Source organism: Vespa crabro, chromosome 4 (assembly GCF_910589235.1).
Source record: "Vespa crabro chromosome 4, iyVesCrab1.2, whole genome shotgun sequence".
NCBI classification, from domain to species: Eukaryota; Metazoa; Arthropoda; class Insecta; order Hymenoptera; family Vespidae; genus Vespa; species Vespa crabro.
In genome coordinates this window covers 7504358-7519454 of record NC_060958.1, presented here as the reverse complement: position 1 = coordinate 7519454, position 15097 = coordinate 7504358, and the positions used below count along the sequence as shown (strand labels likewise).

General features: G+C 30.9%; 1 protein-coding gene across 3 annotated transcripts; it reads left to right on the top strand.

Annotated features, from left to right (window-relative positions):
* The first annotated feature begins 875 nt into the window (after positions 1 to 875).
* Positions 876 to 12115, top strand: LOC124423431 (glycoprotein 3-alpha-L-fucosyltransferase A). 3 transcript variants are annotated; one of them, XM_046961139.1, is made up of 8 exons: positions 876 to 1014; positions 5935 to 6194; positions 7318 to 7416; positions 8717 to 8905; positions 9044 to 9265; positions 9360 to 9548; positions 9664 to 9899; positions 10238 to 12115. In XM_046961139.1, the coding sequence occupies exons 2-8, from the start codon at positions 6030 to 6032 to the stop codon at positions 10587 to 10589; spliced, it is 1452 nt and encodes a 483-aa protein (XP_046817095.1). In that variant the 5' UTR covers positions 876 to 1014; positions 5935 to 6029; the 3' UTR covers positions 10590 to 12115. The 3 variants fall into 3 exon arrangements, with proteins under 3 accessions (XP_046817095.1, XP_046817094.1, XP_046817096.1); XM_046961138.1 differs by lacking the exon at positions 876 to 1014 and adding an exon at positions 4504 to 5123; XM_046961140.1 differs by lacking the exons at positions 876 to 1014; positions 7318 to 7416 and adding an exon at positions 4513 to 5123.
* The last annotated feature ends 2982 nt before the right edge of the window (positions 12116 to 15097 follow it).

The window sequence follows — 15097 nt, the reverse complement described above, 5'->3', positions numbered from 1 at the left end:
GAAGAATATGTATATTAGAAGATATGTATATTTGGCGCGAAAAAGAAACGTTTAAAATCGAGTGCAGTAATATACAAAGTGAAAGAGTAAGAAGGAAGGAAGAAAAGAGAGAGTGAGAGAGAGAGAAAAAGAAAAAAGGAAGAGAGAGAGAGAGAGAGAAAGAGATAAAAGAAAGGAAAGAGAGAGAGAGAGGGAAAGAGAAAAAAGAAATAGAGAGAGAGAAACAGAGAGAGAGAGAGAGAGAGAGAGAGAGAGAGAGAGAAATAAAAGGAAAAAAGAAAAGGATAAAAATCATAAGGGGAAAAGAGCGATGAGAAATGTTGGAGGGCGCAGACGCGACTCTTATGGATTTTCCCCTCGCCGCCACCCTCTACGAAGTGGAACCTGGTAAAGGCAATAGGTGGATCTGGGTGATGTGGGCTGAGGACGGAGGGGAGGATGGTGGCAGAGAGTATATCGAAAAGGATAGGACAGAAGCGACGGGCTGGGTCGCACGTCTAGAAGCTAGCTCAGCTCCGTCGTCCGTTAAACGCGCGCGAGTTTTCGCCAGACGACGGTGAGTTGTCTTGCACGTTCGCTCGCGCGCGCATTAGCGCTCTGGCTACCTTGCAAGAAGAAAATCGTGGGGTAGAACACAAGGGGTTGAACGCGTCCTCTCTCTCTTCACCCTTTTCCTTTCCGACATGTGACCCGACGACGGTGTTCGACGACGTTCCGTCGAACGACGTCCGACATCGTCCTGTTGACTTTTACGGACGTACGCGTTTCTTGAAAAAAACGTCGTCGTCATTGTCATTGTCATCGTTATTGTCATTGTCGTTGTCGTCGTCGTCGTCGTCGTCGTCGTCGTCGTCGTTGCCGTCATTGTTATTGTTATTGTCATCATCATCGTCTTCGCCAACGTCGTTCTCGTTGTCATCGTCCTGGTCATCTTCGTTGTCTTTGTCGTCGTTTTATATTGCGGCCGACCACGTGGTAGTGAACGAGACTCCCATCGAGGAAGTTTACTTTACGGTACGTACGATACATATATACATACATACATATATACATACATACATACACACACACACATATATATACGAACACGAATACTATGTATATCTATCTGTCTATACTTGTATTCGTTATCATATTATGTAGGTATATACCTTCTATAACTTTCTTCCCCCCGATCGATCATCATTAATATTTCCTATCGTCGAACTAAATCTCTTCTAACGTCATTTTTCTATTCCTTACTTACAGCCTTTTTATCATACTTTTTTCTTTTTTATATTATATCTATCTATCTACCTGTCTTTTTCTCTCTCTCTCTTTCTCCCTCTCTCTCTGTCTATCTGTCTATCCATCCATCCATCCATCCATCCATCCATCCATTCATCCATCCATCCATCCATTCATCTATCCATCTATCTATCTATCTATCTATCTATCTATCTATCTATCTATCTATCTATCTATCTATCTATCTATCTATCTATCTATCATCTCTTTTCTTTCCTATATAATGATGTGCAATTCTCACACCGGGCGTTTCATTGTTATATTCTTTGTATGACCCTTTTGTTTCTAATATATCACGCTCACGGGTTTGAACAATAGACTTTATTTTTAATTGAGAAATAGTCCGAATTAGAGAGACAGATTATATATATATATATATATATATATATATATATATATATGTATATATATATTTTTTTGTTGTTTAGAATACAGTATCTGCGGTTGCAATGTTGACGACATAGGAAACCGCATTGGAAAGGAGGAAAGAAAGTTTTTTTATTGGTATAAAGTATGCAATCATTTTTTTTTTTGCCTTTTTAAAGATCTAAAAAAATTCAAATTTCAGATAGAAAGGTTAAAAAAGAAAAAAAAAAGAAACGTTTTATAATTACTGCACATAGATACCATGCATATACAATACTTGCCCCCGTAAGATTAAATTTATAATAGATAAAGTAACGGCGAAACTCACACAGTTTCGAAGCATGTGTATATTAACTTGTACGTATTTGTATTATCCGTTTGATGTTCCTTGGTGGATTATATGCAAGGAGAATATTATCGTGCAGAGAATAAAGGGAGAGGACGAATAGGGGAGCAGGCGCAAAAGTTGATTCGTACGCGACTCAAGTGATTCACGAGTTGTTCTTTCGGTACAAATCGAATTTTAAATTTGCCTCTGAACTTTGAACTTTCACATATTTAAAATACTAACTCGTTATGTTCGCGTTGTGGATAAACGCAACAATGAAATCGTTAAAAAAATATCTCGATATTATTAGCTTGATCTTCGTCTAAAAAAAAAAGAAAAAAAGAAAAAGAAAAGGAAAAAGAAAAAATATAAAAAGAAGAAAAAATAGAAAAGAAAAAACAGAAAACTTTGATCTTTGATTCATCGAATCTTTGAAAGATTTTCTTCCAAAGTTTTTTTTCTCTCTCTTTCTTTTTTTTTCTTTTTTTTCTTTTTGTTTAATCACAACAATCGTTGCTTTTCTAGAAGCCGTTGTAGTTGTTAGAGTTAAAAAAAATGACATCGAAAAAGTGAAATGTGTAAAAGCATTTATTTCCTGTTATGCGAAGTCTCGATTAAATACCATTTGTAATTATTTCCGGAGTTTGTGCTGTCGAGATCACCTTTATGTATATGTATATATATATATATATATATATATATATATATATGTATATATGTACATACATACACTTTCGTATGTGCATAGGAAATTGTTTGAATTGTTTTATGTGCATAGGAATGCGAATTGAAAACTGTGCTTTGGTGACACGATCAAACGATAGATATCTAACGTTTCGATAATCAACAAATTATCAAATCGTGAAATTCGAATAAAATCTATTATCTCTATTTATATAAGTTTTCATTTATTTCATTTTTTCTTTCTTTCTTTCTTTATTTATTTATTTGTTTATTTATTTCTAACTTTCTTCTTTTCTTTCTTTCTTTTTTATTTCCCTTATATCGTACGACCCAGTTTAAAAGCGATCTCCTTTCGCTTTTGTTTTACGTATTTTCAAGACGAAAATTGGCGAGACTAATTAATTTACCGGAGGACTTCTCCTCGTATAGGCTCGCTCGGGTCTTTAAGCGTGACTGCAATTTCTCCTTGCTTTGACTCCTTTCTACTTGTGCTTAATACATAGGCCTTCTCTTTTTCTTCCTCTTCTCTCTTCTCCTTTTCGTCATCCTCCTCCTCCTCTTCTATTTCTTCCACTATTATTCATGTCTCTTTTCTTTTTTTTTTCTTTCTTTTCTTTCTTTTTTTAAATCTTAGCTACTACATTTACGTATTCTCATAGTATTGCAAATCAAATTAGCGTTACAAAACAGTATGGTAACGCATTGACACATATATTTTTATTATGTGATCGTCCTTTCACAAGTATGACAATACGAGCACTGACCGTATCGAAACGAGAGTCTAGAAAGAGACTATGAAGAGATAATTTAAATCTCTCTCTCTCTTTCTCTTTCTCTCCCTATATATATATATATATATATATATATATATATATATATATATATATATACAAAAAAAATTCCATAAAAATCGTCCAGAAGGTATTTCTAAAGTATACAATGTAATGTATTCGATTGTGTTGAATGTATCCATTTTTACGATTACAATGTATAGAAACATTCGTATTTTCCTTGAATATCGAATATCATGTAATGTTACAAATAGCTACAGACAGAGACAGAAAGAGAGAGAGAGAGAGAGAGAGAGAGAGAGAGAGAGAGAGAGAGAGAGAGAGAGAGAGAGACGGTAATTCAAGCATGGTGGGCGTGAAAATCGTGGCTTGCTTCGATCGTAGCTCTCCCACTGATAAGATAATATCTTTGACGTAATTCAGACAACCACAAAAATATATTCCTAGGCTTGATCTTTTAGTGACGGAAGAAAGAATAGACCGTGAAAAGTACGCTTCGATGTTTTTTAAGTGCCTCGCCACTTCCTCGTCGATATATATATATATATATATATTTTTTTTTTTATTTTTATTTTTTTTTTCGTTGTTGATACCAGGTACTTATCTTTGTACTCGTACTCTACCGTATATAGATGTATATATACATATGTACATAAATATGTTTATGTATTAGGTGTTTATAAATTTTAAAATGCCTCAAAGAAAAGGTTCCAAAAGGTTATTAGAAACGAAATTAACGCGAACTCTTTGTTAAAATTTCACTTCGTTAAAATCGACATGCACTAATTAATTACGTAAATTAAAAATGTTATTTTCGTTCTTTTTCGATTTATTTCTAATTGAGTTTATTAGAAAATACATTAGATACAACCTCGACCTTCTTTTTTTCTCTCTCTCTCTCTCTCTCTCTCTCTCACTATATGGGATCAAATATGAAAATTTTATTTCTCACAAACAACAGTATACAAAAAGAAAGAAAAACAATATAAAAAAGAAAGTCTAATATATATGCTAAAACTAAAAAGTCAGAATAAGACGAAAGAAAAAACATTAAAAAAAGAGAAAAAAAAAGATGAAAAAACAGCGTATGAAATTTCATTAACATAAATAAATTTGTTCTTTTGAGGTCACGAGAACTCATAATGATATAGTGCCTAAGGCCTTCGAAAATACAAACGCTATCCTAATATGCGAACATTATTGATCATTCGTTTCGTTCTATTAAAAAAAAAAACGATAACGTCGAAACGTAACAAATTGTTACGATCAGATCTCGCTTGTGGTTATAAAAAATGTTTAGAGGGTTATAAACATATACGTTGCCACGAATCTCTCGAAATAACGATAAGTAAGTTATTGAAGCGTTCCACGATGGACATCAGTAGCTCCGAAACTTTCGAAACGTTCAAACATTATTTTTTGTTCTTTTTTTTTTCTCTCTTCTTTTATTTACCGATAAACGTTAAATTAAAAAAGAAAAACGTTATTTATCGAGTAACATTAAAACTTTCATCGTCAGATAAAAAACGATGAGAAACCTTGATTATCTACAAATTTTTCCCTCCCTCTTGTTACGAATTGTTCCTTTGAGAAAGAATTTGCATTCCCATATACAAATATTTAATATTATCACGAAATTACGTCGTTGAAATAACGAAAAATACGTGGTACGTGTTTTTTTTTTTTTCTTTCGAATTAACATTATAAACTATTTTCATGATATTAAGAAAAATAAAAAATGTTTTTATATATTTCTAATGATTTATTTTTCTGTGATATAACGTGCAATAATTAGACGTCGTAATAGTTTGTTATGATATTATCTGAATAGTAATACATTCAATTGAAAAACATGTTTGTTAAGCAAATTACCTTGATCATATAATCAATATAATTAGCCATTGCTAAATATGCATAAATGTATGGATGTATGTATGTATGTATGTATGTATATAAGTATGTATGGATCGATACAAAACTTCTCGTCCAAAAAATAAAAAGACGTACACATATAAGAGGTATAAAGAACAATAATATCTATAGTAGCTGGATTGGTAAGTCGATTAAGTCGATTAACGTAAGAAGAAGCTGGTTTTACGATGATGCAAGAAGTAGGTATTATCGACGTATTATCGAACAGTATGCAACGACGAAGCGATATATTCTTACTGAGAGAGAGAGAGAGAGAGAGAGAGAGACAGAGAGAGAGAGAGAGAGAGAGGAAGAGAGAGAGAGAGAGAAAGAGAGAGAGAGAGAGAGGGAGAAACAAAAAAAGAAAAGAAAGGAAAAAGTAAAATTTATTACATAAGAATGTTCATCTCTTTCTTTTCCTTTTCTGATGCGATGATATTTCGTTGATTCATCTATTTATTTTCCTTCTTCTCATAAGTCATGATAAAAATAAAGAAAAAGAACAGAAAAACAAAAAAAAAAACAAAAAAAAAAGAATGAATTTTATAAAGAATTTTAATGCTTCAGCTCGGCCGAATGTCGTCGTGTTACAAGGAACCAAAGGAATCAAGGAGAAGGTAGAAGAAAAAGGATTTCATTCTCACTAGTAGGAGACTGACGGCATGGGTCTGCCGCGTTTGTCACTGAAGAGATGCTTTCTTTACGTATTTTGTTTGACGGGGATGTTGCTGGTACTTATGAACGTACGTCAAAAGGAGATCTGGCATGCGATGCGATCGGATCCGGTTCAAGTGCAATCTCTTCGTGGTCTTGGAGACACGACCAAGGTACATAATATCAATATAATATATATATATATATATATATATATATATATATAAATGATTAATTTTTATTAAAAATAACGATAATAATTAATTGTATAAAAATTATTTCTAATGTATCGATTATATCGACTTAAGATTTACGAACTTTTCTCTCTTTCTCTATGTCTCTCTCTCTCTCTCTCTCTCTCTCTCTCTCTCTCTCTTTTTCTTTCTCTCTCTCTTTTAACACTCTTTGTAGCTACTTTTTATCTATGTGTATGTGTATGTGTGTGTAATCAATAAGATTGCGCAGCCCAAAACGCTGCACGATAATATCGATCGGTCTACGGACTCTTTAGCGTTCCTTTAAGGACGACTGTGGATCGATATTATCAGGTGTATACGAAAGCTTTTCACATTGTGATATACATACATATATATGTATATATATATATATATATATATATATATATATATATATATATATGTATATATATAAATATATATGTAATCTTTCACTTTTTCGCGCACCTTCTCTATCAATGTTTGTTTTTTTCTTTCTTTATTTTTCTTCTTCTTTTTTTCTTTTTTTTCTCTCTTTTTTTATGTCGTTCAAACCAACAACCCTCTTTTGTATCGTTCCGGTATGATATTTTTTTCTTCCCCATCGCGAAACGACGAATAATCGTTTCGAAATGAAATCGTTCGTCGAATCTAGAAAATGTTTTCTATCGTTTTACGATTCATCGTACTGCATTTACCTAACGATAAAAAAGAGAATAGAAAAAGAAAAAAATATATCATATTTATTTTCTACACATTCTTCGTGACATATATATATATATATATATATAAATTTTGCAATTCTGAAATTGAGGTATCGGTGAAGTTATAACTGATTAAAAAAATAAGAAACGTAATATGGGAAAAGTGAATTTTATATTACGATTATTTTTAGTTGGTTTATTTTTTCTTTTTTCTTCTCTTTCTTTTTCTTTTCAAGAAGGAAAAAAAAGAAAAAAAAAAAAAAGGAAGAAAAAGTGAAAAACGACAAAGGATTACATAAAAATTGTCGCGAGAAACGAACAAAACGAGTTATAATTCTTATATACGTTGAGACACTTTTTAAAGTGCCAAATTTCAGTCGCAGATGAAACAGTATTGGCCTTTGAAATCGAAGAAGCCGACGATACGGATAATGCATACGATTCGAGAGACGATCAAGAGAAAAGACGTAACCGAGGTATATTTAGCAATAGAACGCCGCAACGTTGAATATTAACGTGCGAAAGAGAAGCAATTAGCCTGCCTTTTCGACGTATTGTGCCTCTCTTCTTCACAGCAAAATGTCGCATAAGTAGTAAGCAGCGATTAGTGGCTATTTTTTTCTTTGTTTTTTTTTTGCGGCTGACTAATCGGACTGCTTTTTGCAGTTCATCGTTAGCCTTCGCTTCAATGCACACACACATACATTGCTCTCTCTCTTTCTCTCTCTCTCTCTTTCTCTTTCTATTTTTCTTTATCTCTGAATGTATGTATGTGTGTGTGTGTGTGTGTGTGTGTGTGTGAATGGGTGTGTTTTATCATCGTAGTTCGAAAATGTATTTGAATTAAGAGTCTTAGTTTCTTTCGTTGTCGCTTTCCTATTCTTTGAAAAATGATTTTAATTCCGTAAATGCATATGTAAGTACATACGTACATACATGGATAATATCTACAATATCGTTAAGATCATTAATTTTTTGAAATAATATATAAATAATTACAGGTAAAATTTGTTTTAAGGCTAAATAAGATATAGATATCTTGTACGGATATACGAATCGATGTTATATTATACATATACATACATACATATATATTGGAATACCGGTGCACACGCATACGATCTCATTGAAGATCGGGAAAGAAGTTCTATTCGAAAATATAAAACATATGTATTAGTTCAGAGACCCCTTTTTTTTCACGGATTTAATTTCTCTTGATTTTCTAGAAAGAAGAAGAAAGTAGATTTTTCTCATTTGAACTAATGCGATAATTCGAAATCAGTTTTCGACAGGCTTGAAATTTATCGCTCAATTACATCGACCAAACGAATGAACGAACGAACGAACGAACGAACGAACGAACGAACTAACAAATTAACGAACGAACGAACGAACGAACGAATAAACGTAGCTTTCGTGTAGCACGTGAAAATAATACGCTTGAAATTTTTAGATCTCGTTGATTAGATAGAATAATATCGAAGGAACAAGGTTAATTTTGTCAAGCTCGTAAAATCATTATCATGCTAGTTAATAACGTGAATTATAACATAATGGTAAAAATTCGTACAAGAATATAAGCTTGTCAGAAATTAACTTCGTCATAGTTGATAAAGTATTTTTTTATTTAGAGAGTGTCTTAGATTTTGATTTATTTTTTTTTTTCTTTTTTCGTAAATATATATATACATATATATATATGTATATATATATATACACAAAATGTTAGGATTATGCTCGTTTGTGATTTTTTGTACTTTTTCTTTGACAAAACAGGTGAATTCGACTGGAACGACAATCTTGTCGGAAAATTCGATAGATTCTTTGGCTCCATCGAGAAGGCCTTGGTATATGAAAGGTGGTACAAGAAGACCATATCCAGCTACCAAATCTCGTCGTACTGGTCGAAGATTGGCACGTTTATGGCCCGAAGAGGATACTTACGATGACCGTGTGACTAATCAAGTACATATGTCACTTTTATTTTTGTTAAAATAATTCATGTAATATCGATCGTTGCCAAAAACATTTACTTTACAAAGTATATATATATATATATATATATATATATATATATATATAAATTTGTATTCTTACATTTAGTTGATGTTCGTGCCACCTGATTACAATAGAACGGACGAGCATAGATTAAAAAAAATAATGGTACCCCATGGTATGGGGGAAGCCAAAGTTGGTTCGGATATTTTCGTTCAACATCGTTGCCCTGTGAATACATGTACGATCGTTCGTGACAATCCAGACGAGGCAGATTTAATATTATTCAAGGATTACGTAACGCATGTAGGACGAAGACCTCGTAATCAGGTTCGTATAATTTTAATATAAAACATTTGATATATCCATTAATATTTGAATGATTTATCCTTTTTCTAATCGATCATACGATTGTTATGATTAGGTATGGATGCTGTATTTTTTAGAATGTCCTTATCACACGCAAAGTGTAAAAAATGCTCTTATCAATTGGACGGCTACTTATCGTCGTGACAGCGACATAGTTGCGCCCTACGAAAGATGGCAATATTATGATTCTAGCGTGAAACAAATCCCACAGACATTTAATTATGCCGCTAATAAAACGAAAAAGGTGAGTCGTACTTTCCTTTAGTAGGTCATAAAGAAACTTTTAGAAATTTAATCGAATCAGTTATTATAATAGTTTTTCATTCTATATATATATATTATCGTTTATTTTCTTCAAGGTCGCCTGGTTCGTTTCAAACTGTCATCCACGAAATCAACGCATGCATTATGCCAAGGAACTGTCCAAATATATTCAAGTAGACATTTATGGTGCCTGCGGAACATTACGTTGTCCTCGCTCACAATCGCAAACTTGTTTCGACATGTTAGACGAGGACTACAAGTTTTATCTCGCTTTTGAAAATTCCAACTGCAAAGACTATATAACGGAAAAGTTCTTCGTGAATGGGCTTGGGTATGGACTCTTTCTTGATTAAACTTTTTCTATAAAATCGATTATCTGTATAATACACTTGAGAGATTGCGGGTTAACCATCGCTCGAAATAGAGCCGGGTATATATATATATATATATATATATATATATATATATATTTCGATATATATTATAAAAATTGGAAAGAAAAAGGAAAAAAGATAAAAACACTTTCAATCATCGGGAGAGTAAAGTTATTTCCGAAATTACGAATTTATTAATCTCTATGATTGTCGCGATTAAATGGATACAAAAAAAAAAGAGAAAAAAAGAAGAAGCCAAAAAAACGATTATAATTAATAAAACGAACGATTTCAGGCACAACGTATTGCCGATCGTGATGGGTGCACATCCGAGCGATTATGCAAGAAGTGCACCTTACCGATCTTACATTCACGTCGACGAATTCGAATCGCCGAAAGAATTGGCAACTTATCTTTATCGTTTGGATAACGATGACGAACTTTACAACTCGTATTTTCGATGGAAAGGCACAGGGGAATTTATAAACACGTACTTTTGGTGTCGCGTATGTGCAATGTTGCACGATGATCGTCCAGCGAAATTTTACAAGGATGTGAACGATTGGTGGAGGGGCGAAGGCGTATGCACAACCAGTTCCTGGCGAGAACACGAAAGCTCGAAGAAAGTACGACTTAGAAACATCTGAGAATGTTTCTTAAGATTTTGAAAAAAAAAAAAAAATAAGAAAAGAAAAGAAAAGAAAGATAAAAAAAAGAAAAAGATAGAAACTTCCTATCGGAAATTTTACTATGAAAATTAGGAGATGTTATACTTTCCTCGTTGAAATGCGAATGAAATATCCGAATGGATCGATCGATCGCATCATTTCGAGAAATTTTATTGAACAAATAAATTTTCTCTAAAATAAAATCGGACGATATTTCATGTATTATGGATTAAAAACTTGACGATCTTTTATAAATTCGTCTAAGATCCCAATAAAATGTTATCTTATATTCGCGTTACGATCTGATAACATATCGTATACTTATGCCATGAATATTAAACGATCATAAGCCGTTTTTCGTCGTCGTCCATGTTATTTTTATTATATAATTCGATCTTTCTTATTCTTATTTAAACTTTTTCTTCGTAACGTCCGAGAAATAAATTTAAAAAAAGGAACAGGAATAAATCGTATCGTTACGATATCATCTGATAATTGTAATTGTTAAAATTGACTCATTGATCTAGCCTTTAAAGTTGATATTCCAATCAAAGCTAATCTCAATCGAATCGATTTCGAGATCGTCGGAGATTAAATCGTATCATGGAAAAATTAATTACAAATAATTAACTTTTCAATTTAACAAATAATTAATCGTTCCATTTTCTGACGTTGTTTTATTTCTTGACTTTATTGAATCATTTTCACGATCCTAACTCGATCGAATTATTACGATGTTAAAATTATTCGTTTAAGATTTTTTTTTTTTACACGAAATATGTAACTGTCTTGTGATCTTGGTATTAAGATTTACTTCGATGAAAATTGTAATAATACGTCCGTTTCAAGAAATCTAAAGTTCAAGGTATATAAGATATACCAGATTGATAAGGTATATCTAGAGTGAAAACAAATTAAGATAATTTATTATATATCTGCATATATATATATATATATATATGCACACGATATGATTTCAATTGCGTTAGCTAGATTATAATAATTTAGTCCAACGAATGTGAGAAAAAAAATGGAAAGAAGAAAGGAAAAAAGAAATGAAAGAAAAAGAGGAAAAGCAAAAAAAAATGATAAGAGACCTAACTTCTATACCGTCGGGTTTACTTAGATAAGCGATAAGGAGTGTCGTATGCTTTTCTTCTAGGTTCCTACGATGTTAATCATATATACTGTGCGCACAAGCAGCTTAGGTATTAGAACAAATGACGCCGAATATGTGACTAAAATAGATGTACCAAAGTGATTTACCAAATATTGATGAAAGCAGCACGACAAATTCTAGTACCTTTGTCTTGGTACAAAAAAAAAAGAATGGAAAGAACAAAAAAAAAAAAAAGAACAAAACGAAACGAAAAAAACAAAAAAAAAAAGAAACCATAGGCTCATTTTACGAAAATAAAAATAAAGTATAACGCCGACGATAGTGCTTGCGTTTTTAGTATTCAATCGTATTTTAATAGCGAAATTTCTTTGTTATCGTTATTTAATTATTGCATTTTTATTGTACTTTCATTCTCGTCACTTTGTTTTTCTAATAACTTTTAAACATACCGTCTCGTTAATTTAATTGTTATTCAACGATTATATATTATCATCGTATCTTTATATAAATATGTAACATCGAAAAATCCCATCGAGTTTTGTTAAATAGTAGTAATCGATAGTTTATCGATAGTAATAATAGAAATAATAGTAGCCGGTATATAGTAGCCACTATTAAAAAAAAAAGAAAAAAAAGTTTCTTTCATCGATGGTTTATTTTGATCAGAAGAATATCATTTTTTTTTTTTATCTAATCCTTTTTCATCTCGTAAAATTGGTGCTGCTTTATAATTGGTGCTGATATGTACGGCGTATGTATCTATGTATGTATGTATCTATGTACGTACGTATGTATGTATATTTGTATGCATGTATGTATGTGTGTATTTGTGTATGTATGTATGTATGTATGTGTGCATGTATGTTTATGAAAAAAATACAAGCGATGTGTAAGAAGAGGAATAAAAAAAGAAAAAGAAAAAAAATAAAAACAAAAAAAAAAAGAAAGAAAAAAAAAGACAAAATTTTAATAATTATTTTATAATCTTCTAAGAAAAACAACAATAACAACAGGAAGATTGAAATTCATAGAACGTACACGTACTTTTACGATTTAGTTTAATAAATAACGCGATGTTATTATTTAATAGGATAATTATTTATCAAAGTGATCACTCGCTGTGAGAGGATATTAGATAGGACGATTATTTGTATATACATATATATTTAATAATAGCTCTCGTACATACGCGGCTGTCGTTTTAATCGTTGTATGTGAGATGTAAAAGAAAAAAGAAAAAAAAAAGAAAGAAAAAAAAGAAAAAAAAATAAGAAAGAAAAAAAAAATAAGAAAGAAAAAAAAGAGAAAAAAAGAAAAAGAAAAGAAAAAAGAAAAAAGGAGGAAAAGAAACGAGCGAAGAGAAAACGAAAGCAAAAAACGGGACGAACATCTATAATAATAATAATAATAATAATAATAATAATAATAATAATAATAATAATAATAATAATAATAATAATAATAATAATAATAATTATAGAATTAATAATTGTATCTAACGTAAAATACGTTATCGTATTCGTAAGTAAATATGTGGAATTTATCGTACGACGAACACCGATCGATATTATATCATCTATTCTCGTTCATTTTCGTAATTATTGTACGTCGGAATCGAATTGATGATTTCATAATTTCTTAGATTTCTTAAAAGCACGCTAAATATTTATCTCTGCCAATATTCTTCTTCTTCTTCTTCTTCTTCTTCTTCTTCTATATTCGGCAAAAAAATTTTATTTCTCAACGCATATTAAAAGTAGATAAATAAATAGATTGATTTTTTTTATATGCGCACCTTACGTTCGCGAAAGAATTTGTTTTTTTGCTTTTATCTTTTTCTCTCTCTTTACTTCAATAAAATAACGTAGATACGATGCGCTCTTAAATAAATTGGAATACAAAAAAGAACAAAAAAAAAAAAAAAAAAGAAAAAAAAGAAAGAAAAAAAAAACAAAAAAAAAGGAAGAAAGAAAGAAAAAAGTACGTCGAAGTTTAATTTCTTTTTCTTCGGTAAGTTCTCGTCCGACTTTATAAATTTTATTCGAGTCTGGTTACTCGGATCTTTTTACGAGAGATATTTTAGAATTTGAATATCGAAAGGAGTTAAAATTGATTTATTCAATCAAATCGATCGATTATGATCTTTATAATGATTATAAATCCTCGAAATAATTAACGTTATAGATAGTATTGAAATATAAATCGATAGTATATATATATATATATATATATATATATATATATATATATACATATACATATACATATACATATACATATACATATACATATACATATACATATATATATATATATATATATATATATATATATATATATATATACATATGTAACATTCGCATCAAATTTAGACTTTGTTCTTCTATCGAACCGATCGTTTTTTCTATCGGATCTATCACATTGATTGCGTTAGTTTCGAGATCGTTCTCGTTTGTAAATATCATCCTTGTATGATCCTTCATGATTAAAAAAAAAAAAAAAAAAAGAAAAAAAAACCAATTCACATTTTTATCTTGATATTAACGAATCTAAAAATATCTCGAGCTCGATCTATCTAACGGATAATCGAAATTCGTCAGAAATTACGATCGGTTTTTTTTAACGAAAGAGAGAAACTGTGTTCCATGCATTTCAATCAAAAGAAAGAAATAAAGAAGGATAACAAAAAAAAAGAAAATGAATAGATAAATTGTTGGATTGCGTCTAGATCATTCTCCGTGTGAATGAACGAAAATTCGAAAGAGCGAGAGAGAGAGAGAGAGAGAGAGTGAGAGAGAGAGAGAGAGAGAGAGAGAGAGAGAGAGAGAGAGAGAGAGAGTCATCGTATAAATATTCTGTGAATATTAGCGAAACGTGTATGTATCTAATTATAATTAAAATTAATTGTATTAATCGCTAAATCATGATATATCGTTTGACGTTAGTTTTAAAAAGGCGACTAGACTGTAATACTTTTATGTTACAGCCTTTTTCCTTTTATCTATTTACATATAACTAATCATTTGAAATTTCTCCGTTCAAATTAAAGAAAAGTGAAAATTTGTTTCTTTTTTTTTTTTTTTTCTTTCAAAAATTACAATTTCCTTTTTGTCTCTCGCGTATATTCATTTCCTCTTATCCATTTGTATTATTAATATAACTTTTTTGTGGGCGAATCCTGTCTCTAGGAATAAAAAAAGGATATTGTTCTTAAGTTTTATCTCATACCTATTTTCTTACATTTCCCTTTCCACACGAAAAAAGAAAAAGAAAGAAAAAGAATGGAAAAGAAAAGAATAACAAAAGAAAAAGAATTCATATATAGATTTTTAATTACGTTGGCATAATTAAAATGTTTTAAATTAAC

Excerpts from the sequence above, each read along its gene's own strand:
- LOC124423431 (XM_046961139.1), top strand. The coding sequence starts at position 6,030 with ATGGGTCTGCCGCGTTTGTCACTGAAGAGATGCTTTCTTTACGTATTT. Across the intron at positions 9,266-9,359 it reads GACGAAGACCTCGTAATCAG|GTATGGATGCTGTATTTTTT; the intron begins GTTCGTATAATT and ends TGTTATGATTAG. Across the intron at positions 9,900-10,237 it reads TTCTTCGTGAATGGGCTTGG|GCACAACGTATTGCCGATCG; the intron begins GTATGGACTCTT and ends GAACGATTTCAG.